Genomic DNA, 26,704 nt, shown 5'->3' on the forward strand with positions numbered 1-26,704 from the left:
TGATGTGTAAAGTTTCTCCCTACTACCTTCCCCGCGTTGATGGTGAAATGTGCTAAGCAAAGCAAAGATGCCCAAGATCCGACACATGATGCTATGGCCAACCGAACAAAGAAAAACCCTTCAATCCAAGGAGAAGTTGAGATTAGGCACTACCTCTACAATAGACGATAGCACTACCTCTCACGACGGGAGGAAGAGAGGGAGAGAGAAAGATAAATTAAAATAAAGCAACCATTTGAAATGTCCTGCCCACAAATGGCTTTGGCCCATAAGGATATTAAACAATTTATGCACATACAACTCTCCTTAGAGTTGAGTTGCCTCGGTACCGGCGAGGTCAATGGCTACTGGAGGAAGGGGATGGCGAGGGGCCAGGGGAGGGCGAGTAAGCAGCAGGAGCAGGAGAGGTCGACGTGGAGAGGTCCTGGATCATCGACGCCACCTGCGGCATCGAGGGCCGTTGATCAGGTGACGGAGAGACGCATGCCATGGCGATTTGCAGCAGAGAAACCAGGTGCTCCTCGATGTGCTTGAATCGCATGAGCTCCAGGTCAAACACTTCTGCTGTCCACTCCTCGCGCACCACCGATTGTACCCACCTTGGTAAGTCCACCCCCTCGTCTTGCAAGGCCTGAGCTGGTACTCGTCCCGTTAACACCTCCAACAAAACCACACCATAGCTGTACACATCCCCCTTCTGTGTGACCTTCTTGCTCTCTATTTGCTCTGGCGCCCTGCGTGCACACAAAAAAGTTGAAGCACCTTTCATTCATCGCCAGAACATACACAGAAGGGTATATATTTCTCTGCCATCCCTCCACTTCAATATGTGCCTGCCATGCATATGCATACATATGCATACACCGAAAGAAAGACAAACACTACCCGATTCATGCACATGCAAGGAAATCAATGTGCGCATGCGTGCATTTTACTGAATCCGAGGCTTTCATAATGTTGCGCATAATTGGGTGATACGAATGTCAGTCGATGGATATGGGGTACACATAAAATGGTTGAGATGATCATGCACAACATGTGTAGTGTTGCACATGCTCTTGATGCACATGGACGTGGACATGAATGTCAGTTAGTGAATCTTGTTGCATTTGTGCACAAATGCAAGCAAGATAGCAAACCCAACAGGTGCTTGCCATTCCTCCACTTCAGCATGTGCCTCCCATGAGCATACATAGGCAGACAAAAAGACAAACCCTAACCAATGCTTGTGCACATGAGGAAATCAATGAGTGTATGCATGCCTTCCTAGGAAATGAGGCTTTGATAGAGTTGCATGTGCTTGGTTTGTGAACATATGGATGCACTCATGGATGCCATGTTGATGGATAGGGGTATGCTCAAAATGCTTGAGATGATGATGCACACACACACAACACATAAGCGCAGTTAGTGGTTTAATTACAGAGGTTTTGTTCTTCCTGGTTATTAGACAACCAGACCATCAAATTATGTATATTTTCATTTGCATTGAGCTTGCAGGGGATTACAACAACAAAACATACCTGTAACCCAGGAGGCGTGCTGCAATGGTCGCTGGATTAGTCAACAAGGTGAGGCCAAAGTCTGCAATGCATGCGTTGCCATGCTTGTCCACCAGAATATTGGATGACTTGATGTTTCCATGTGGTATTTTTGATGCACTGCAGGCTTCATGTAGATATGCAAGCCCCCTTGCAGCGCCAAATGCAATCTTCACCCGCCCAGCCCAGTCCAGCGGCACTCTTCCCGGACCTTTGTTTCCTGCAAAAGCAAGTCGGTGTGAGTATGGAGTTGATGTAAACTGCTCATGTGTGCTTAAACAAACTTGCATTTTCCAGCTGGTACAAACATGATCTTTTAGCCGCCCCCTCTCTAAGTCACAAGGGCTGATCGACAGTTGTCATTGGACCCCTCTAAGGTTTATAGTGGAGATTTGGTTGCAGGTTATGCTTGGATCCACACCTCTTCTTGCACCCTGTCAGGATTGACAATCTCCATTCCCCTCGATGCTCATGTCACTCACTGCTGTGTGCATGTGGGTGGGTGGGTGTGTGTGTGTGTGTGTGTGTGTGAGATAGATAGATAGATAGATTTTATTATCGTCCTCGGAGGTCAAATATGACCTATGGGACCAAAGTTACATGTGATGTAGTATGTGTATGGCTGATGAGTGATTCTCGATGCTCCAAAATTGTAGTGATGAGAGTCGCAATGGAGAGCCCACACTTTGGCTGGGAGAGGAAAGTGTGTAGGTCTAAGTTATGGCTGAAAATGTGAGAAGCAAGTTCGGATGTGATCAAAAGCTGAGCACTCTAGTAGTGTGTGGTACTCAGACTCTCGAACTTGCAGTGAGCATAATGTGCACAATCGATTTGACTCTTCTCCATTGCCCCAACACCCTATCTCGCATCGAAGGAAATGGGAGCTAAGCCGAATTGCTGCGATAGTGCGTATCGCGGACAAGGGAATAGGCTCAAGCATGTAAGTGTGAGTACGGTTTCCTCTCTTAGCGAAGAACATGGTTTTGTAGTTGGGGGCAATATAGGTGGTGTAATGTATGAAGCGTGACCCACCGGATTTCTAAGCCGAGAGAGAGAGAGAGAGAGAGAGAGAGAGAGAGAGAGAGAGCGCACAATGGCACATGCACCCATCAATCGCAACGATCTCCACTGCCTTGGTTGATTGGCAGCTTGCGCACATGCATGAGTCATATCAGCCAAAATAGTGGTGGGGCTACCCACCCTCTTTGACCAATCAACGACTTGGCAGGGGGCAAGTGTCCCTTAATTGAATGCACGCGTGCCCATTCAGCCAGCTTTTGAGTGAGCTGCAATGGAGTTCTCTTGCGCACATGCTGGATGTTAAGGGAGGATGAAACCAACTTTTTGAGACCTTTAAACATTGTAGAAGCAATCACGAGACCTCAAGGATCTATTCCGATGAGTCTGCGAGACAGGGAGAGGGGGAGAGATGCGAGGTAGTGTGTGATGTACTCATCTGCCCGTCAAGGAGGGACCCTCATAACTAATGGACACAAGGCTTCAGGTGGTATCAACGGTCTAAATATTGGTAGGCGGCATCGAGATTGGATGCCCATTGTCTGATATCATAAGTAACCTCGAAGATGCCCATTGTGTGATCCATCCTTTTTTCCATTCACCAACCATACGGCAAACACATACGGGCATGGAAGTAAAGAAACAAGATGAGGAGTCACGATGGCCTACAGAGACAGAGCTAGGCAATGCCGAGGAGAGAGAAAATGAAGGCTTCTTGTGAGAGATTGAAAGAGAGAAGCTACAACCACTGGCGGACAGCCTCAGGTGACAGTGATGTAAACGCCTTCTCCACAACGTTAATGCACTCCTCAGCAAGCTGCCCTTGTTTCCTCCTCTATCGCATCGAGTCGTGTCGTCCTGCAGCCCCCGCCTTCACACAAAGCCCACTAGCCGTCCATGTGGACGCCATCCGTCAAAGAACGCCCAACCCGGCCCAACACTAAGGCCTTTCTTGAGCAGGCCAAAAAGTATGGTTCAGATACCCATGCAATCCCATATGCTCCCTAGCATACTGGGCCAAAAACAGCATGCCACATGTGACATTTGTCACATGTTTGCAGCTGGAAAACTTGTAGCTACTGGGCCAAAAATTTGTGTATCACTTTGGCAATTATCCAAGGTTAAACATAGATAATGTTTTAGGGTGCTGCACGTGTAACGAGAAGAATATGGGACGACCTCAACAATAGGCCTTTCACATGTAACTTCCAACTATTTTGAGTAGTGCATCATGAAGTGAAAACTTAAAGTGGTTGCAGAGAGCATCACCAAGCTCCCATAGCCACAACAAAGGCATCGTATAACAAGAAACTTTGAGGGGCTACAGCCTGCAAGCCTCTGACGGGATGGGGCTATTTAAAGTGAATTGACCTTTGACAAATCGAGGGTCAAAGGAGATTTTTACTATCAGATAGAAGAAAATCCACGTTGTGATTGGAGAAAGCCTTTGCATGATTAAGGAGAGAACATATATAGCCTACGACCTTTTTTTTCTCATGGTATGAATGAGGCCAAGGCTAGTTCTTGAAGGTTTCGGTGCCATTCGGGGGCACTTTTTACCTTCGGTGTCGGTTGAAGGGTAGAAAAATATGTCCCTTCAAAAGAAAGATAATTCTAATTTTGCCTTAAATGAAGGGTTGGATAAAATTTACCCTTGAAATGAATGATTGGGGTCACCCTTCAAAAATGAGCTTTAAAAGGAAGCTCTAATGGGGCTTCTCTACACTTAAAGAGAGGTTTTTGGAGCGTCTATGCCCACCTATCTACGGTCTTATAGTGAATGGTGTGTTTTGCATGTAAATCATGCAGGTGTAGGTCCCAGCAGGACGTTTGCATCGAGTTTACACATCATCTCATGCAAGGGACAAGGCTTACTTGTTTGGCACTGGGTATTGTGCTGCACATGTTCAGTTCACCTAGAGTTCACACAGAGGTCACAACTTTCAAGTTTACACTCAGTTCATAAATTGGATTGGATGGCTAGATTTTGTCCCGCTGACGTGCCGCAATGCGGGCACGGGCGGAAAATTAGGAGTAGAGAACAGAAGTGCTTTTTGGTAAATTTGCTGCAAATTGGTGATCGATGAGGTTTGCCAGACGGGGCTAGGAATGCAGTGATCATAGAATATACCCAATACAGGTGGTGCAAGGAAGCTCTAGAGTGTCTTTATTGGATGCTGGGCAAATGTCTTTATGATAGCATACACCTCTTTTTGGCCATAAATCTCCTCCAAAAGGGAGGTGTGATTAGGTGACCAGGTTCGAAGATGGGCTTGGCCAACTCTGCCACAATCATAATCAATCAAGGTGGAACATCCTAATGATGCAACTATGCCAAAATTTGCATAGATATAAGACAGGGTTGTAGAAGGCATGTGAGAGTGGAACTCCCGTACGATTGCCTTCCCTCCGTAATAGACCGCCCATAGGCCTTTGCTTTGCGCCCCATGTACCCCCTTTTCATCCACACCTTTGTATTTGAGAGAGAGAGAGAGAGAGAGAGAGAGAGAGAGAGAGCTTGTGTGTGTGTGTGTGTGTACACAATACTAGTACTCATGAGAAAGAGAGAAGATGAAGAAGAGCTTGTGTCTGTGCTCTACTATGAGTACTCATGAGAGAGAGAGAGAGAGAGAGAGAGAGAGAGTGTATGTTGAGAGAGGAGGGTACCTGTCCTTATCATGACCATTATGATTCATCATTAGAAAGGTAGCTCAGAGCATCAAACGGCTGCATTGCAAGCGTGCCAACCTTTAAGACTGGGCCAGTTGGTTCTCTCTCTCTCCCTCAGTTGGTTCTCTCTCTCTCCCTGGAAGGACGAGATACTCTTGTCCTTGTGATGTGAGGAATTGAAAAGATCAAAAAGGGAGGGAGGGAGGGAGGGAGGGGATGCAGACTTCAAGGCAAAGAAAACAATGTACAGAGAGAATACAAAAAATTGATGAGAGAGAGAGAGAGAGAGAGAGTGTGTGTGTGTGTGTGTGGGGCATGTGGCATGTGGGAGTGTGCCTTATAAGAAGCTTCATGATAGTTTGCATTGTTCGGCCCAAAGGTAGGATATGTAGGAAAATTGAGGCAATGGGAATGTGTGTGTGTGTGTGTGTGAGAGTGAGAGAGAGAGAGAGAGAGAGAGAGAATCCTAGGCTCTAGAGTCTAGCCTTTGCTGTCCTTTGACATTGGCCTCCTCATAATTGCTTCAAAAATAGTACACATTAAGATGAATCTTTCTAGTGAATTGTGGTGTGTACACACCACACCACACCTTCAAATTTCCCTTGTACTTTAAGCTTCAGCCCCCCTTTTTTTTTGCCTTTCCTTTATAAGAGCAGTTTTGCAGGGGCTTGGTTCAAATCTTACCCGCAAACATCAGAAAACATTGCCTGCATTTGATAACTCTGCCGTTTCCAGCAGAGTTGCGAACCCTGCCTTGCAGAATGCTTCTGCAGTTCACGTGCAGAACCTGAATGATGCAGATAATAAAAACATGCCAAAATTGCTGACGAGAGGCGGGGGTAGAAATCCCACTAAGAAGCGTTTTGCACTAAGCGGGAGTTAACCCCCGCTGCGCACATCAGCCTTGATTTTCTCTACCATCCCCCTCTCTTAGTAACTCTGAAAGAGGCGGAGTTACACAAACCCCCGCAACCGGTTTCAATTTCATTCGCAAGAAGACAAACAGGCAGCCGTCAGCTCTACCCTCGCACTGCTGTGTGCGAAACACCTCTAAAACCCCCACTCATGCAGCCTAACTCTTGAATAGTGTATATATACTCATCAGTTCTCAGATGTCAAGAAAACCTTAAAGGGAACAATATATCCTTCTCTAAAACGCTAAGAAAAAGTAAATCTTGCTACCTTAAGCTTAGGTTAAGATTTCATAGTTCAAGATTAGCAGACTAATTAGTAAACTCCATTATATTGCTGATTAATCTTAAGGTTAGTCTCTTGAAAAGTTGAGTGAATGTAAAAGTAAGTAAAGGAACAACAATGAAAAGCCTGATTAATTAACACTTCTCAGAAAACATTCACATGCATTGCAGCCTGGCAAACAAAGCGCAAAAACAACAGCCATAAAAGAAAGACGCTCACCGTGGAGAATGTTATGGAGGCTACCACTCAGCATGTAGTCGTATACAAGAAGCTTCTCATCTTTGGCACTGTAATAAGCTCGCAGCGGTAAAACATTCGGATGGTCAAGCCTTCCAATGAGCTCCATATGTTGCTCAAATTCCCTCTTGCCAGACGGGTTCATGTCTTTCAATCTCTTCACTGAGACTGCGTACCCATCCTCTAATACAGCTTTATACGTCGTGCCAAAGCTCCCTTTACCAAGCATCTCTGCCGAGGCCCTTAACAAATCCTCGAGCTCAAATCTCTTCACATCATTGAAAAATATTAATTTGTTCCTCTCACCAGCTGTGTCCGGAGCTTGCAAGCTTGGCAAATACCGCATATCTTCTTCCACCTTGCTTTTCTTGCAGTCATCCACATAGCTGTATCCTCTCTTCCAATAGTAGACCACAAAAATGAGGGCTAGCAGCAGAAGGATGATTACATCTCCTATCACAATTGCTATGATGGCCCCAAAGCTTAGCTTGTTGGATGCCTTTGAGTATGTTGATGAATGTTCAGGGTGTAATGTACTCGGATTTGAAGGAACGTCCGACATCGGAGCGGCCGGATTGCTCACAATGTTTGTCTGGTTGCATGCCTGCAAAGGTCCCCCACATAGATTAACATTGCCCAAGAATGCCGAGGGTGCGAATTTTGCTAGCGACACCGGAATAGGCCCACTTAGGTTGTTGAAAGATGCGTCGAAAGAAGAGAGGTTTGCTAAGTACAGGGGCGGTATGTTGCCAGAGAGATTATTGTATTGAAGCGACAAGTCCATGAGAGAGGGAAGCGTGAGAGGAGGGATTTTGCCAGTGAGCGCATTATTATGTAAATGAAGAGTAAGTAGGCGTGTCAGCAAGCCGATTGATCCTGGGATGCTACCATTGAGAAAGTTTTGCGAGAGGTCGAGACGCCAAAGGCGCGTGAGGGACGCAATTGAAGGTGGGATGGGGCCAGAGAGCTGGTTAGAGGAAAGATTGAGAAGCCAGAGAAGCCTCCAATTAGTCAGATTTGGTAGAGGACCATGAATATTATTGTCTGAGATGACGAGAACTCGGAGCTTTGAGAGATGGCTTAGAGGTTCAATGCTGCCTCTTAAATTGAAGCCACGCAAGGAGAGGCGAGAGACACGCCCCTCATGGCAGGTGACTCCGGCCCATAGTGAAGTCGGAGAGCAGCAATCCGAAGTGCTCCAGCTGATGAGAGAGTTCTGGATGTCAGCAGAGGCTTTGAAAGTAAGTAAGGTCTGTGTGTCGTTGGTTGAATCCAGTGCGAGGCTGGTTCGAGAGGCATGTCCGGAGATGAGGAGTATAATGGCAGGCAGAAGAGTGAAGAAGTAGGAGAAAGTAGCCAGAGGGCTCATCCTTTCTCTCCCCATCTTGGGCAGATGGGTGTGTTTGCGGCGCACCCTTGTTGTTAGAAAGAGTTTCCTACAATGTGAGAAGGAGCATCTTGATCTTACCTGCTTGCTCCTGCGGTGGTATGAAGGCTGGAATTGAAGCCCTCAGCAGCTCCAGCTTCTTGGTCTCTTCTGTGTGTGTAATGCATGAAGGGGATACCAACAGCTGCTTCATTGTTGTGCGCTCTCTCTCTCTCTCTCTCTCTCTCTCAGAGCTGGGAGACTATCATATGCAAGTCGGCCTCAGGCGGATAGCAAGCTATCAAACGCTCAGAGAGAGAGAGAGAGAGAGTATGTGTGTGTGTTGCTGTGAGAGCGAAAGCGAGAGTGAGTGGGTGAGCCCTGCCACACTCTAGAGAGTGATGTGCAGGCACGGATGCTTGGACAGCTTACAGTTAATGTAGCTCATCAGCGTGTCGTGATGGTGCAAGCAATATCAGCTGGGTGTCGAGGGAGAGAGAGAGAGAGAGAGAGAGAGGGGAGCTCAGGAGAGGTTTTTACCAAAGCAGCAAACGCAATGACAGTTGGAGCAGCCTTTCGTTTTCCACACACACACGCGACTCTCTCTCTCTCTCTCTCTCTCTCCCTCCGTGTCTCATTCTCTAGTTCTCAACTCGAGTCGCTGCCTGGTCTGTGCCGTACATCAGTTATATATGTTGCCAATCCAGCGCGCAGATTAACTCATGTGGGTGGAGTCTGGACACACACACAGAGAGAGAGAGAGCGCAGAATTTGAAAAGGCCAGCTAATAAATTTTTGCGCTAAAGCTGGCCCAAAATGCCGCCCAATGCCCATTGTCTCAGACGGTGAGACCAATTCCATTTTTACGTTCATACGGAAGGCGCCACAAGGGCGTGTTATGCGATGGCCAAATCCCCTCCCCTCCCCTAATAAATAGACGATTGATTTGTATCAGATAAATATATAGATACAGCCAGGCGAGGCAGAACTTGCATCGGCTGGAGCCAAAACGTTGAAAATATTGAGAGCTCAAACCTCACCCAATGATGGAAAATCCTTTATGTTCCTGTTTAGCTTGATGTGTAAACACCATCAGGATGGAAAGAGCTTGATAGTGAGTGCAGCTTGTGCACAATCTCAACACCCCCTTAGGCTGTTCACATACCCATTGCCTAATGTCCAATGGCCAAGTTTTACCGCGGCAAGTATGACGTGGCCACCATGTGGCATCACAACATTGGCAGCACACAAAAAAGAGCATCCAACTTATACCTAGCCTACCCCCACATCCATTGGTACATTGACGCTAGATCTAACGCGTGGTGTGTGTGGATATATTTGGGGATAAGCAAACTTGTTTTAGTGTGCTAGCACCATGCCGTATTTCTCCCAAGAAGCAAGGATATATATATCACTTCACCATCAAAAAACGAACTCATTTTATGAATTGTGAGCCGAAATTGTAAGCTCTTTTATGTGGATCCCGAGTAGAACCCTCATGTGGACACAACACCTCGTGCAGTCCACACAACCAACAATAGATCCATCCGACCATTGGGAGCAATGGAGTCCATACATGTGCAAAGAAATAAGTGTGCCCATCTACATTAAGAGATCTCTCTCTCCCATTGCAAATCTCTGATGAAAACATCAATAGCACAATGTTGGGAATAAGCCCAACTTGGCCAGTCACCTCAATTGTGAACAACTTGTAAGCCTTTAAAGGGCCCAATAAAACCTAAATGATCCTCTCTTTTTGTGTGCACGCTCATCTTATCTCATAAGCTTCTACTGTGTGGTGGCTATGTTTATAAGGAGGATGTTGCCTTCCTCACAACTGGTGTCAGAGCATATGGTCGTGGCTTGGACAGCATCTTGCACCTCTGTTTGCATCGTCTACAACAGTCCTATAACTTTGTTTTCTTCTCGACATGTTGCCAAAAGATACATACTTGCTTGAGTGTCTCAATATGATGTCTTGGCACCTGCACCTACTCTCATTCAACAACCCAATTGAAGCCTCTGCAAGGCAACATTTCAAAATGTGCCACCTATTTCAACCTCCATCTCCATTTGCATCTACTAGTAGCGGCATCTCAAAAGGCCCTTGATTCCGTGGTGGTGTTGAGTGCCCAACGAGCCCATTTGAGCAGCAGCATCTCGAAACGCTACAATTGTGAGTTGTTGGCTGGATGCCAGAGCACATCAACTCCTTTTAGGGGTAAATTTTTCTCTGCTATTCATATCGCAAATTAGATTATCAACCATAAATCTTTTAAAATTTTGTTTTTTCATTATGTTATGTATGCCACTCAAGAAGGTAAAATCAACCCCTCTTTTAGCCCTCTATCCCAAAAATGTAAGGGACTAGACACTATCTCGGCAAAAGACAATGAAGACCGGAGGTAAGACCTTCCCTCCACTCATCTGTCTACTTGTATGTGTGATGGATGCATCCAAGTGAATTGTGGCGAGTTGAATCCTCTGCAAATCGCCACGATGTATCCTATGGAACCATGATGTGTTAAATCTAAAAAGAATCACCACAATGTATTCAAAGAGATCCCATCTTTTTTTGTTTTTTGCAAAACCCACAGTAGGTGGGTGAATGTATTAAAGCCAAAAAAAAATTACAGTAAAGTTTGTGCTCCACTCGAGCCACTGAACCAACATAGTGTCGATAGAACCATACATAGCATCAACCCGAGCGTACACCACAACAATCACCAAACCAACTCAGTTGCCCCCAAGACGCAGACAAAACCCGACCATAAACCGACGTCATCCAAAAAGAATGAACATGGCTAACAGGGGAGTCACCCCACCGACATAAGCAGAGACACCATAAAGATTACTTGTTTGAGAGCCCCTGGCCACCACAAGAGGACCCACTGTTGGCACAAGCTCGCCCTCCTCCAAGGAAATATCTGAAACAAAGAACCCGAGACGATAATGCCACAAAAGGGAAGAGCCCACAAGTCTTCATCACCATAAGGGAAAGAACTGCCACATGCCCACCATGACCCGTCAATTCTTCTTTTGCCTCTCACACCCACTCCATATCAAAAGATTCTCCATGGAAAATACAAATGTTGTGAAGAACAAGACACGCTGCTACAAGATCTAGCACATGACGTATATTCATGTCGCATCTTTTTAACAAAATGTGAAACCTTGCCTTCAACATTCCAAAAGCTCTCTCAACTGGCATCCTTGTACTTGATTGTATGAAATTACAGTAGTATTTTAGACATGACAACCCTTCCTTGCACCCTTTGAAGGGCACTAGCATGTATGGTTGTGCCGGATAAATGCAGTTGCCAACCAGACAATAGTTGCCTAGCTCTCCTCTTGCACATCTTTGTCCAATCTCAGTTCCAGTGAAATTCAAAGAGTCATGCATTGATCCAGCCCATCCAACATCAAAATTCCATATTGAACAATTAGCTGCTACGATTAGTTGTAGCAAAATAGAGTGGAATCCTTTTTGATTGAAGTAGTCGCATGGTTGTTATTTGGTGCTATGATGGGGATGTGGGAATCATCTATCACACCAACAACAAACAGGATTCCCCTTGCAACCTCAAACTAGCGCACCAATGTTGCAAATCGAGAGCTTGAAGGCCATCTGATGTACATATCCCTAAGGCCAGATTTCACAATTGCCTTGCAAAACTCAAGTACAATTCCACACAATGTACTCTTGGCACATCCATAAGTGTCACGAAGGCCCAAGAGTCCATCTCTTGTAGCAAACCTGCTAAGAGCGATGGTTACTAAATCTTGAATGGACACAGCCTTGCAAAAGTTGGTGGATCTCTTCTGCATGAATGGTGCAAGCTTCCCACAAAGGTATTTAGAGGTTTCGTTGTTGACTCTTAGATGCCGCTTGAACATGCTAGCATTATAAGCACTTAGGAGATAGCACCGAACAAAGCCTTATTGATGTGGGTATGTCCATGCTCGCCGTCGTTAAGTGACCCCTCCTTCAGTTAGCACTCTTCTTAAGGCTTACAGACCGTGCCATGCACTCGGTAACATGCAACCAAGTTTGCACAATGGATTCATCATTGCGAAGGTTGGGCTCCTTTAGCAATTCATAGATGTCTAAAGAGCACAACCATGCACAATAGAGAGCCATTTCCTTGGATATGGCCATCGAATCCTGCAATGGTTGACAAATCATACTTTAAAAACTTAAAACTTTACAACACACTTGGGCAGCATGCTAATAGAACTTGAAATATTTGGAACATGGAAGCTTTGAAAAATTACATCAAAACTGGAAAAATTGAAAACTTTGAAACATGGGAAGCGTAGAGCTACTGGTCACCCCTTTTAGACTCCTTCAAAATGTCCCTCATAGTCATACGCATTGTTGCTAGTATGTTGATGAAGAAGCATGACTGATTGGAGTAACAATGGCTCTAGCGTGGTAGTAGCCATCCACTGTGTCGAACCATTTGCATACATGCATCTTGTCATTGCCAGAAATTGAGTTGTGGGCTTTGTCTTGCTTGTACTGTTGTAGCATTGCTTGCCACTTTTTGCGACAACTTTTGCTATCTTTAACAATTAGGGTAAGTAGCGGCTAGTTTCATAGCCACCTTTGCCCACAAATTGATCCCTTGCTTCTCGGGATTATTGAACTCCTCATTCATGCCCCCTTGGACATGAATGAGTTGATCCACCCACCAATCTTTCCACTTGCTTTTCTTGATGTCGTCGTCGTCATCGTCTCCCAAGTCGATGGTGCCCTTCTTCTTGGAAGCTTTGGGCTTCTTGGTTGTGGCTTGGTTTTGTAGCACCACCTCCTCGTTGGCAACCTCTTTCCTCTTTGAAGATTTGGAACGGCTTGCCTTGGATTGAGAAGCGTGCATGGAATTAGGGGTAGGGTTGGGTGATGGTTGGGATGCCACATGATTGGGGGAGGCATCCATGTTGGAGTTAGGACTAGTCGCGCTTAGAGTGGGTGAGGGATGAGAAGGGTGTGTAGCCATAGGAGAATGTGGGCTGTGAGAATTAAGAGGAGGTGAGGGAAGAGGTGGTGGAATTTGAGAACCCATGTTTGGGGTCCTAAACATGAAGGGAGAGTTAGGACAGATGGAGGGAGAGTTCAACAGGGCTTTGTAGCCATGCGGTGTCATGTGGAAAGAAGGAGGGGGGTACGGATAGAAATTAGAGAGAAAGGAGATTGGGAGAAAATAGGAATTTGAGAACCCATGTTTGGGGTCCTAAACATGAAGGGAGAGTTAGGACAGATGGAGGGAGAGTTCAACACGGCTTTGTAGCCATGCGGTGGCATGTGGAAAGAAGGAGGGGGGTACGGATAGAAATTAGAGAGAAAGGAGATTGGGAGAAAATAGGATCGTCATCGTCCCGTTGAGAATCGAAAAATTGATTTGTGTTGGGCTCCATTGTACCTACATTGCAAAATTAAAAAGGGTAAAGACGTGCACACAACAAATTAATTTTTTGCATGAATGTATGATTTGCATAAGTGAATGCGACCTTAATGAGTCGATGTGCACCACCGTTGTTGAACCGACACTTTTGCCTTGAAAGAACGTCATAAAAATACACATTAGTGCACATAGAACATGCCAAACAATTCGCAAATAAACTAGCAAAGAATGAAAAAAAAACATAAAAAATTTTGCCATACCCCACTCTGCCTGCTCCTCCTAAGTGCCCAATGTATTGGCTATGAAACACAAAAGAGCAGGAGCTCATTCTCTGATAGGCTCACGAAGGAGAATGCATCATTTATATAAGAAAAGAGGGGCCGGGGGGGGGGGGGGGTTGTTCAACGTTAACAATTTGGACCGTTGAGAGGATGGTGAGGAAGGGGTTGTTAGATATTTTTAGAACATTGAGGATTGGTGTTGAAAATTAAAGGGTGTGACTTGCCAACTCAATGGATTGTGAGCTTACGTGGAGGGTGGAAGCGATATTTCTCGTCGGGGGGGGGGGGGGGGGAAGATTAAAAGCAAAAGCGGGTTTTAGTTCCATGCGTTGGCACCTACAGGTACATGCTGCCGCCGCCCACTATGAATGCTTGATCCGGCGTGGAGGTCTTTTATTGGTTGCCAACACGCATCGTTTTGCTAATGCCGCCCACTGTGAACTAGGTCATAGTTGAGGCTCCCGGCCGATGCCCTCCTTGCGTGATTAGTTCTTGCCCTAGTTCTCTACATGCCACAGACGGCAGTCGGAGGCAAGTTTGAAATTCAAGGATGCATTTCCGAGAGAGAGAGAGAGAGAGAGAGAGAGAGAGAGAGAGAGAGAGAGAGAGAGAGAGAGAAGAGAAGGCAGAGATCAAAGCTCCCCCATGCATGCTCTCCTCACATGAGTTCCCACCCCCGTGCTCTACATGCCATAGAGAGCAGACAGAGGCAAGTCTGTGTTGAAGGCTTGAAAGAGAGCAGGAAGAGAGGCTGGCGGGGGTAATATACATGCAGAGGTGGAGGAGGGGCTCTCGAGCTGCGAGCTAGCAGTATTGGGCAAAAAAGTTGTGCGATGAAGAGCAAGCGGCTGAATGCACATCCTGCCCCGGCTGCACACAAATTGAGTTGTGTGTGTGTGTGTGTGTGTGTGCGTGCATGCAGATAGCTCAATCTACCACCCATTGGCTGTGCCACTTCTGGAAGGGTGTCTGCAACTCAAGGTGAGCATGAAAACGGCTACATGCATATGCAGCCACATGAAGCATAAACCTGGCTTATATATATATATATATATATATATATATATATATATATATATATATATATATATATATATATATATATATATATATATGAGTGAGACTCCCTCCGCCTCGGACAGAATGGCCGCCTTCAGCGCCAAGAAAAAAGAGAAGTTATTGAGAAGCAAGTACAATCAATACCAACTTGGAATGGCTTTAGTGGAATTTGATACGTTCTTTTGCAAGTCTTTCTTCACCACACACACGACGATGAGAGAGAGAGAGAGAGAGAGAGAGAGAGAGAGAGAGAGAGAGAGAGAGAGAGAGAGAGAGAGAGAGAGAGACATTGGGATGTAGAGGTCCAAACCCACAACGATTGGGCTTTTTGCTTGCTCACCTCAATTGCCAGAGGACGTTATGTGTGTGTGTGTGTGTGTGTGTGTGTGTGTGAGAGAGAGAGAGAGAGAGAGAGAGATTTGTTAAGTATGGAGCCTGATTTACCCTTGTAATTTTCTGTGGTAAAAGCGCACATTTGTAAGGCCCCCATTATGAGGAGAAGCCATCGTGCGTGAAGGAAAATCACTTGCCGGAAACCAAAATTTTCACGGCCAAAAATCAGGGGCAAGACTTTTTTTTCCCCTCGTCGGAATATTATGGCCGGACGGCAGCCGGAAAGTGGTTGGAAAACAACCGTCGGTTGGCCGGTGGTCGGAAGTCAATGGCCGGTGGTGGCCGGTGGCCGAATTCAAAAGTGGACTTGTCTTCTCAAGGGCGGCCACACATGGGCGGATTGGAGGGTCCGATTTGGACTTATCTACACAAGGGCGGCTACACATTGCTGAGAGAGGGCACCCCTTTTGGCCTATAAAAGGAGGCCATTTCTACACACATTTCATAGAGTGTGAAGTTGATGCAACAAGGTGAGTGTGAGGTGGTGAGAGTGAAGCAAGGCGGGAGCTCCATTAAGGGTATAATCCCTTTGTAAACTACTTCTTGTTTTGAAGTACTAAAGCCATTGAGTGGCTGCTTTCCCGTGGACGTAGCCCACATTGGGTGAACCACGTATATCGTGTGTACTCTCTCTCTCTCTCTCTACTCTATAATCTCGTGTATGTAAATCTGTCTCTCTCCATTAAGTAATCTACTCAATTATCTATTTAGTTACGTCTTATTTCCTAACAAGATTGGGATCGAGCTACAGGACAATTGGGTTTTTTGCTTACAGGTGCATCGACTCAGCTCGTGGCGTAGGGCGAGCTCACAGGTAGAGAGAGAGAGAGAGAGAGAGAGAGAGAGAGAGAGAGAGAGAGAGAGAGCCATGCACGTCAAACAACCCCTGAAGAACACATGTATAAGTGCAACGACTTAGCTTGTCATGTGGGGCGAGCTCACGGGCTGAGAGAGAGAGAGAGAGAGAGAGAGAGAGAGAGAGAGAGAGAGAGAGAGAGAGAGAGAGAGAGAGAGCCCAGTACGTCAAATGACCACTCTTGGGTCCCCGTTAGTCATGATGAGTTAGACATCCTCAAATCGAGCCGGTGAGCTTGGTTGAACTAAGTAAAGCACTATCAAATTGTGGGTGCAATGGCAGTCTCGCAGACACCATCAATGAAGTGTGCACTACCATCCCTCAACCTCCATCGCGGCACAATGTCAATGCTCGCAAAAACCTAGGCTTAGCATGATCCCACCTACAAATGTTTAGATTTATGACTGAATTTTGATTTTGAAGGTGAGAAAACTCACAAAATTTAAACATAAAATGGAAATGGCCTATAAACTTTGAGAATAGTGGAATTAAGAGCATTAGAGTGAGCATTTTTGTGAGACTACTTGGAGAACATAGAGGGTGAACTTAATTAGCGGTAGCAACATAACCATAATACTTAATTAACTTGGCATGAACAATACTTTTGCAAGAGAGAGAGTTTAGAGAGCTTGACATGACAACAATTGTGAACCGGATTTATGTGGAGCTGGTCCTCCCTCCAATAGGCTTTTGTATTATAGATTCTCCCATCAAGAGAGACTTAGTACAATACAATATTTGTGTTCCTTGTGACCTAGGTGATGCAATGAAGGTGAAAAGCTTCATGCATCACGAGCATAACATAAACTTTGTAAAAGCATTAACCATTTCCGGCCTCAGTACCAAGGTCTCAAATGCCTTCAAAGATGGAGAGAGCTAGCCGGGAATGAGGGTAGGAAAGAGGAAGAAGAAGCATTCAATAGGAGAAAGAAATAGTTCCTTACTTATCATCACTCTTCTTGCTGAGCATAGCACAATAGCATAGTAATGAAGATGAAGAAGATGGAAAGCTTAAGCATTGAAGCATGGCTCTTGGTTGGATTTGCATTCCATAGCCAAGAGTGTTGGTGTAGGCTCTCAACTTCTCAATAAGCTTGGAGAAGGAGATGGAGCTCTTGCACTTTGCACTTCACACAAATGAGAGAGAGAGAGAGAGAGAGAGAGAGAGAGAGAGAGAGCATATGGATGCCCAAATCAGCCCTCCCTCTCATGCTTGGTCCACCTCCTCTCTCTCTCTCTCTTATTATTTAATTATATCATTTGGACAAGTGTCCTCTTTTCCCTCTTTGAGAGAAATAGCTTAATTATTTATTTATATGCATCTAAATTCTCATTGGACCCCTTTAAAGCCTATCCAATAGGATTCAAGCACATCATGAGGGCAAAATGGAGAGAATCTTGACATGTGTTTTTTATGCTTCTTGAGAGATCATGTTGAATTGAACACTTCAAGCACCTTAGTCATTTAAGCATGACAATCTTTTATGTGTTTTGAGAGATCATGTTTGAATTGAACACTTCAAACACCTTAGTCATTTAAGCATGACAAGCACCTCAAGCTTGGACAATGTTCCCACAAACACCTTAAGCACCTTAGTTAGCAAGCACGACAAGCACCTCAAGCTTGGGTAGGATTCCCACCTCAAGGTCAGCCCCGGCTTGCTTATGATCCTAGGTCTAAGGACTTTTTAACACTAACCTTTGGAGGTCTTTAATGAAGCTAACCCTAAGGTCTTTAAGCTCCATTGGGTAGCATTTCTCTTTGACATACCATCTCTCATTTGGACCCTTTTACCTTGGCCCCACGTTGAGATAGTGTTACTAACATATGACGTAGTTAAATAGATATTTGAGTAGCTTACTTAATGGAGAGAGAGAACTTTTCACACATGAGAGATTATAGAGGGGAGAGAGAGAGAGAGAGAGAGAGAGAGCACACGATATACGTGGTTCATCCAATGTGTGCTACATCCACGAAAAAGTAGCCACTTAATGGCTTTAGTACTTTAAACAAGAAGTAAATCACAAAGGGATTATATCCTTAATAGAGCTCCCGCCTTCTTCACTCTCACCACCTCACATTCACTTTGTTGCATCAACTTCACACTATGAAATGTGTGTAGAAATGGCCTCCTTTTATAGGCCAAAAGGATTGCCCTCTCTCATGAGAGGTAGCCGTGTGTAGCCGCCCTTGTGTAGGCAAGTCCAAATCGGACCCCTAAATCTGCCTATGTGTGGCCGCCCTTGAGAAGACAAGTCCACCTTTGAAATCGGCCACCGGCCATTGACTTTCGTCCATCGGACATTGACTACCGGCCACCGACCAAACGATCGACCATTTTCCGATCACTTTCTGGCCGTCGTCAGACCATACTATTCCGGAGAGTGATTTTTCTTCACGCACGATGGCTTCTCCTCATAACGGAGGGGAGGGGGGAGGCTTACAAATGTGTGTTTTTAATATAGAAAATTACAAGGGGTAAATCAGGCTTCATACTTGACAGATATATCCATAAGCACATGTCTACATCCTAGCCCTTGTTCCCGTTTATTCTCCCACATTAACTGATTAGTTTAATATGAGAAAATCATTTGGGTTGGTTAAATATTAGGATTTGTGACATTACCTCTCTCTTGAAACCATAGTCGTCCTCGACTATGAGGTAGAAGAGATAAAGTCTTAGTCATTAGTCTACGTTTCTTAGCGGGTAGAGGATCCCTTTTTACCCTACAATATCATTCTAGAAAAGGCCTATTTAGGAATTTTGTGAATTATTCAAGTCGCATTTCTTATAACGCTATTGAAAAACTTAGTATTTTTGTGTAGTTTGAGCTATCATCTATTGACGGTTACACTTTATGTTTCATATATCCCTTAACACATATCTATAGGGATATGTGTATTTAAATACATACTTATATGCATAGACTATAATTACATCAAAAGCATGACACTAAACTCAATTTGCATTATACAACATTCTTCATGTGAAAAAAGTTATTTGAATCAGTAGCTCATATTTGAGACATTAACGTTAAAGAATTGGCTATACAACACTCATGAAAAGAATCTACAATAATCAAAAATAATTTTAGAATTGAAGGGACCTCAAAATAGTGTGGTGTTTAGAAACACCAGGATAGAAAATAAAATCCAATTCACATATTTACATGGATCCAAGTATTTTACAACTCATCCTTGGAAATGATACTGCCAAGAGGCTCAATGACTATAAATACATCATTAAACATTATGTTTTCTCATGTATTGCTCCAATACGTACAAGGTTTCTCTATCACAAGCTGCATAGTTGGATCCTTGCTTAAGGAGTTTACTACTTTCTTGCCCCTACTTTCTTGAACATAACTTAACTTGTTATTGTACAATGGTAGCTGTGAAGATGCACAAGATGAGCTTTCCACTTCGACTGAATTGTTGTCAAGTTCTCCCCTTAAAACTTGGGCATTGAACAAGCCTTATTCTTCCATTATGTCTTGAAACTTTGTAAATAGGTCATGAATCTCTGTGATTGAAGATTTTCCTAGCTGATTGAGTGAAATAACAGAGCGAATGTCATTTGTATTATTTAGATTTAAAAGGTATGGTAGAAGCTCATTGCAAAGAAGATAGTCAGGCTTCCCTTGAAAACTTTCAGGATATAAGCAATTATCTTTTGGGTTAATACATCCCTTGAAAGGGCTATCATCAATGAGCAATGTATTCTTTGTACGGCATAAATTTGTGCACTGATACCAAACCCTCAACAAAGGCTTAAACATAGCCTCAACATTAGGCTTATCCGGTCTATACACTTTTCAAAGATTATGGACGTAGAAATCTTCTTGTCCCCATACCATAAAGAAATGATATTTTTTATGTGCATGCTTTTCAAGAGTGTTCATATAAGTACAGACATTCTTTTGTAGCATGGTGGACCAAATACCAACATGAAAGTACTGACATATCTCATCCAAAAATTCAAAACAACCCAGGCGAACAACAACTATGGTGTGACCAAGGTCAATTTTGACACAATTTGTACATGGATGCCTCTTGTCTGCTTTGCTAAGCAAAACTCCATTAAGATCAAGCATGAATGCATGTTTTTTCATGCTGATTGTATGAGCAATATTTTTTGCATACGATACAAAAGAATGATAACAATTTAAGGTTTTGCACTTATAAATCTCAGAACAAGGGACCATATATTTGCAGCACACAATTGAAAATTGCACGCATTTATTTATGTCTCATACTCCCATATTCATCTATAATGATGTCTCCTAAAAGTGATTGCATTTCTCTATTGATGTGGGAAGATTGAAAGACTAGTTTATCTCCAACTATCTCAAAAGAATATAACCTTCCAAGTGGCCTACATTTTTGTGCATTTGGACGTAACTCTTCAACGTTGATGTCTACTTGTGTCACAGTTGATCCTTGATTTTGAATGTCAATTTCACTTGCAAAGACAACACAATAGAATTTTGTATTATCTTTTAAAAAGGGCCATATCTATGCTAATCACATTGGAAAAATATGTACCTTTGTTTTTCTCACCACCTTCAATCCCTTGCTCCCTTTCTTGAATGCTTTGGACCTTGTTTGTATTTTGTGTATCTTTTCGTGTCCCTTTGTCAACTTTTTCTTGTACATCCTTGGTTGCAAGAGTAACTTAGATCTCTTCATTGGCTTCACCCTTCTTCTCACTACCCTCTGCATCCTCGTCTCTTTGAGGCATGTTGTTAGTGTCGTGTGAAGGTTTTGGAGAATTTTGCACAACAGAATCACTCTGATGCTCTACCACCACCATCTCCTCTTCACTATTCGTAGTGTCGCTTTCATGAATTTGGGTCTCTCCAGTGGTAGGTAGCATGTTCTCGCTCCCTTTAGTCATGTCATTTGAGGGTTTTTGAGAGGTTTGTTCTACAAGATCACTTTTGTGCTCTACAATATCTTGAGTAGATATATCATCATCTTTATGAAACCGGGTCTCTCCAACAATGATGGGTAGCACTTGTGCTGCTTGATTTCTGTTATCTTCATCTTCTATTTTGTTGTCTTCATCTGAAAAATGAAAAAAGCCGTTGTTACCTATTTAGAAAATAGTCTAGTGAATTTTCAATAACCATAGAATCCATTTCATTTCCATCTAACCCAGAATTTTTATGCTAGAAAGGCTCCATTGAACACATTAACACAAAAGTTCTCACCTAGCATGATACCTAAAAGCACATTTGAAAATGAGGCTCAATCTTAAGCTCTAGCCTAAGGCTTAGGTCTCAAAGTTTAGGCTTTTGTTTCAAGCCTAAAACTTAAGTCTCAAAGTTTAGGCTTGTGTTTCAAGTTTAAAATGTAAGCCCTAAGCCCTTTTTAGTCTTTATCATTTACTATGTGAAAACCTTTTATATTATGTGCGCTCACGACCTATTTATAAAACCCCTTATCTATGAATCTTTCAAGGTATGATCCATTTTTCTTCATAATCTATAAGTATTTTGTTATTTGTAACATTATTTTGCTACAATGCTCATGAGGCTGGACTCACATGATAGTGCTACACTAACATACGAAGGCAAGGCTCGAAGATAAGTTTGATCCTACAAAATAAATTTCAATTTCTTGTTAGAGATTATGACTCTTTCTTAACATATGTAACTGCTACAATAGGATATGAAATTTTGAGCTTCACTTGGAACTATTGAGGTAGGATTCTATGACAAGGACTTTTGTCATTGAAACTCATACACACGATAATGTGATGCTCACCTAGCATGCTACCTATTTCACATTTGGAGGTGAGACTCAAACTTAAGTTTATGCCTAAACCTTAAGTCTTAACCTTAGGCTTATGTTTCAAGTGTAAGGTTTAAGTCTCAAGCCTTTTCTAGTCTCAACGCATTCACTATGTATAAAATTAATATATTGTGCACATCCAAGGCCTATTTAAAAAACTTCTTAACTATGATTCTTTCAAGGTATGATCAATTTTACTTCATAATCCGTAAGTATTTTTGTTATTTGGAAGATTCTATTGCTACAATGCTCTTGAGATTGGCCTAACATGGTAGTGCTCATGAGCTTGGCCTCACATGGTAGTGCTACACTAATATGTGGAGGTAAGGCTCAAACTTAAGTTCAAGACTACAAACGAAATTTCAATGCCCTGTTAGGTACAAAGACATTATGAGTTTCATGAAACATATGCAATTGCTACACTAGGATATGGAATTTTAAATCTCACTTAGAACAACTCAACTAGGACTTTTGTGATTGAAGTTCATACACTAGTACTTCACTAGCTCTCCTTGTTAGGCTTGAACTTAAGTTTGAGTCTCATTAGTTTTTGGTAATTCTATGTGCGCTCCTTGCCGCACTGTCGAAGCAAGGGCCTTGCCTAACACTGTGTGCGAGCCACAGACGGCTCCAAGCACACAACTAGCTTAATTAGTAAGCTCAAAAGAGGGCAATGGTGTGTCACTCACCGCTCTATGCTCCTGCCGTGGAGGATTCCTCGTCGCGAAGAAGAAGGTGACGCCGCTACGTCGCGCTCAACCGCTTCACTGCCGTCGTGCCGCCGCAATGCTCGATCGCACTCTCTCTCTCTCTCTCACACATACACACACACACAAGGAGGTGAAGAAGGAGAAGATGGAGATGGAGATGGAGCAAGAGCACTCTTCTATTGCACAAATGAGAGAATGAGTGAATTTTAGGTTTAGTTGGCTTTTATATGAGCTCACCCCATTCACACTTGGGCGCCCATGCTTAGCCAACTAATCCCTTGAATGTCCCAGTTAGAGTGCGCCTCTCATCGGCGATCACTCTTACCCTTTTTCTATTGGTCCGACAAGCCCGGTACCACACTCTACCAAATACATAATACACGTCCGTCGTAGGTGATGGGGTATCCATGAGCCTTGAGGGTTAACATGTCCCCCTTCCTGATGTAGATTCCGTCCTCGGAAGCTATTGAGTTGAAGCTCGTTCGTCGAGGTGGAAGAGCATTTGAGATGAATGTCCTTAGCCTTCTTCAGTCACTGCAAAATCAAACAACATTGGCACAGTAATTGCATTCTCATAAGTGATTAAAAAGCATATGCAGTTTTAGGTAGACAAATTGATTGGTAAAAGAATTTCAAACAATTTGTCAGCAATGAACATTAAATTGCAATGTAATCAAATGCATAAACAGATGTAAAGGTAAAAAATTAAACAAGTATGGGGTCGCTAATTTGACGATCGAAAGGCACTAGAGATCGAATATTAATACCATGGGTAAGCTTCTTAATTTTCTGTGGTGAATTAAGTTGTTTAATCGCGAGAGCCAAGGATTCATGTTCGAGGGCTGACTAGAGGCTATATCTAGAAGACCTTGTAGTTAAGCTACCATAAAAGAAATTTCTCATGAAATCATCGCCTGACTGATTACTTTTTCTTTGACCCCCCAAAGTGTTTTCACAGTGATTCAATTTGATGTGTGTGCTTATTTTGTATGCCTTTGGTTTTTTGCTTTTCAAGGAAAAGCACCCACACTGGGAACCTCTAGGGCTCTAGTACCATAGGCAATACATGTGAGTGAAGTACCAAACCAAGCTAAGATTTCTCTTCCAGCTTAAGATTTTACAATGTGGCACTTTATTTTTTGTTTGTTCATTTTCAGCATTTTAATTTTGTAACTTTGGGGGGTCATATAATACTGATACACCTCCCCAGCCTCATCACACTAGTAAACTCCCTTTATAATACTTAAGCGAAAGGTCAATAGGGTCAAGCCCACTAGAAAGCCCTAGTACATTTCACACAATGCTGCCTAAATCGGATTAAGAACCTAAGTAACCATTGATTATTAGGAAGGCATTCCCCATGGTATTAAGAGAAGATCTCTAACACCTAACTTGGTCAAACTAGCTTAGTCGGACTGCTTGATTTTTAAACCTAGACAAGTGATTATGACAAAAAATTACATTGAATTAAATGTTTGATAGTGAGCAAATGCGATGAATATTAGGCTACCAATCACAATTAAAGCAGACAATCATAGATGCAAAAAAGATAAGGGGCAATGCTAATGGACAAGAAACACCTGTTTGTGTCGATGGTCGTGCTTGATTTGAAGAGTGAGTTGAGATAAAGATTCCATGAAGGTCCAAATCCTATCAATAGCAACACGCTCCTGTACACACTAGGAAACAAAAGGAATACCTCCAAGAGGCACATTAGTGGGAAAATGAACCAACACTTATTGAACACAACAAAAAACATAAGGAACCCTAACCTAATTATTTGCACTCCCCCTAGAGAGTCAAGGGAATAGGATATTGTAGAGGTTGGGGGAAAACCCTAAGGCTAAACCCCTATCCTCGTCGTCGAGATAAACAAAGTCATCATCCATGAGACCATATGTGCCATCCGTGTAGTCCTGTAAATTTTCTTCTTCATCATAGGTGCCCATGTTTACTAAGAAGGTCACTAGACGCCTATAGTCATCTTGGTCAAAAGGGTAGGCTTGTGCAATGGGAGAAACGCTCTCTACTAAGTATGGATCAGACGTGGTCAAGAGATGTACCAGCCATTCTAACTCCTCAAAATTCCTCTCACATGCTAGCGTACCTATCAAATCCCATTCACATGCAAGCACTGGAAAGACCATGTGAAATATTTGTGAAAAGTAACGAGGGTACCTCTCACCCAAGGCAGGAGTGGATGACTCTAGCGTACTAGCCATATCTGTACACGCAAATAGATGATGGTTAGAGTGCAAATATTACAAGGGTCGTGTTCTTGTGCATAATTTGTTTTTATGATTTGTGTTATGGCTCTTGCTCTTTTACTTTTTTATCTTGTTTTTGTGAGTATAAGGCTTTATATATACATTCCCTAAGATTGGAGATTAAGAGGTCAGGGAGAAAGGTTGAGAGGGAAGCAAGTGAATAATGGATGTCCACAAACACTCCCCCCTTCCTTGGGTAGATCATACCGTTTGAAATGATGTCGTCACCCTTTGAAACCAATTGTTCCAGTTGGTAATAGGTGAGGATTTTTGCCAGTAGTTTTCTATTATCCTAGGTGCCTCGTCAAGTTGCAAGGGTGGTAAGGTACTCTCCCAGGATCGAACTTGAAGTGGTTCATCAAGTGATTCTTGAACACTGGGAGGTGTGGATTCTTTTGTAGCTTCATGGAGGTCCTCTACTATAGATGGAGGCTGTGTAGAAGCTTTTACCTCTATGGATGTATTACATGAGGAGCTAGAAGCTTCATGGAACTCCCCCCTTCCTGAGCTATGTGGAATAAATTGGTTTTGCCTTGGAGCCCAAACTAGCTCTGGACTAGGTGTGTAGCATTCTGTGATCTTTCCCTTCCCACGGTCTGCCATTGGGTTTAGCGTTACACTGTTTGACTCATATGGGTTTGTTGTCGATAGGGAAGGACACATTTTACGTTTAGGTACCCAGATTTGCTCATTTCCATCATAGTAGCCTTGGGCTTCTAATAGTCGTTTTGGAATCCATCGTGATTTGGTCTTGGCTCTCCTACAGCGCGCTCTTGGTTTTCCAGGGGAATTTTTTCTTGGAATGGATGGGAGGGTTGAGGTAGTTGGAAGTAAGGCCTTGGGGACCCATTGATATGTACTCTTAGGTCGTGCAGGTTGAGTACTTGCAATATTACTGCTTGCTGCAACTACAAGTGTTGAAGTGCTAGGTTCATGGGTAGCCGACAAAGACGAGTTAACCACCTTGGCTTGTGAATGTTGGCCATCCTTCAACTTTGCTAGAGTTTGCAACGTAGGTGACTTTGCTTGAATGATAGGGGTAAGAGTCGGTGGTCGCGTCGTGACACTACCAGTATCCCAATCAATAGTGCATTTGGTTGCCAACATCCACGTGCGTCCCAGGTTTACGTTGCCTTCCATAGCTCCCGCGGGCATGACTAGAAACCTCTGCACTATGCTTCCATTGTCATAGACAATAGGGGTCTGAAGGACTCCAAGAATAGCAGTTTTCATTTTATTAATGCCCTTGACTTGCATCGTACTCGGGGATAGGGTCGGTTTCTCTAATTGACACCAAACTCCATAGGATAACAAATTGTGTTTAGCTCCCGTATCTAATAAGGCATTGTATAGTACTTTCCCATAGGGGCTATTTAGCTCAATTGGGTATCGTAGGGGTGGCTCAGATTCTAATGAGTCGTCATCTGTGTCCTCGAAAAATGCTTGCGTGATTCCCAGATTAGCCTCTCGTTGGCGTCTAAGACGTTGTTGTCGTTCTCAAGCCTCAACTCTTGCTTAGAGTTTTTTAAGCTCTGCTTGTTCCTTGGTAGCCTTTTTTTGATGGATGGCTTGTAACTCTTCCTGGCTTAGAGGATCATAATATCTTTTGAATTTACTCCCATTAAGGAATCCAATGGTTTCAACTCCATCTAGAGTCTTCACACGAATGGTACCTTGCGGGGTAATTTCACACACTCAATATGGTCCCTTACCAGCGTATTTCAATTTCTTCTTTTCATTACGTACCCCGTACATAAGAACTTTATCACCAACCTTGATGTCTTTATCCTTTAAATGTCTATCAAACCACTTCTTTCTCCTATCCTTCTCCACTAGAGCATTTCGCACAGCTAATTGCCTCTCCTCATCTAGCCTTTCCAGGATATATAATCGCTCAACTAAGGGGTT

At 43.5% G+C, this 26,704-nt stretch overlaps 1 protein-coding gene across 1 annotated transcript; it reads right to left on the minus strand.

Moving 5' to 3' along the window:
- Nucleotides 1-203: 203 nt before the first annotated feature.
- LOC147440987 (putative leucine-rich repeat receptor-like protein kinase At1g68400) lies at nt 204-8,534 on the minus strand. The gene is made up of 3 exons (XM_086482765.1): nt 6,645-8,534; nt 1,524-1,761; nt 204-734 (listed from the first exon to the last, which is right to left on the minus strand). The coding sequence occupies exons 1-3, from the start codon at nt 8,044-8,046 to the stop codon at nt 338-340; spliced, it is 2,037 nt and encodes a 678-aa protein (XP_086338891.1). The 5' UTR covers nt 8,047-8,534; the 3' UTR covers nt 204-337.
- Nucleotides 8,535-26,704: the final 18,170 nt, after the last annotated feature.

Source organism: Adiantum capillus-veneris, chromosome 15, assembly GCF_014529385.1.
Source record: "Adiantum capillus-veneris isolate H3 chromosome 15, ASM1452938v2, whole genome shotgun sequence".
Classification (NCBI taxonomy): Eukaryota; Viridiplantae; Streptophyta; class Polypodiopsida; order Polypodiales; family Pteridaceae; genus Adiantum; species Adiantum capillus-veneris.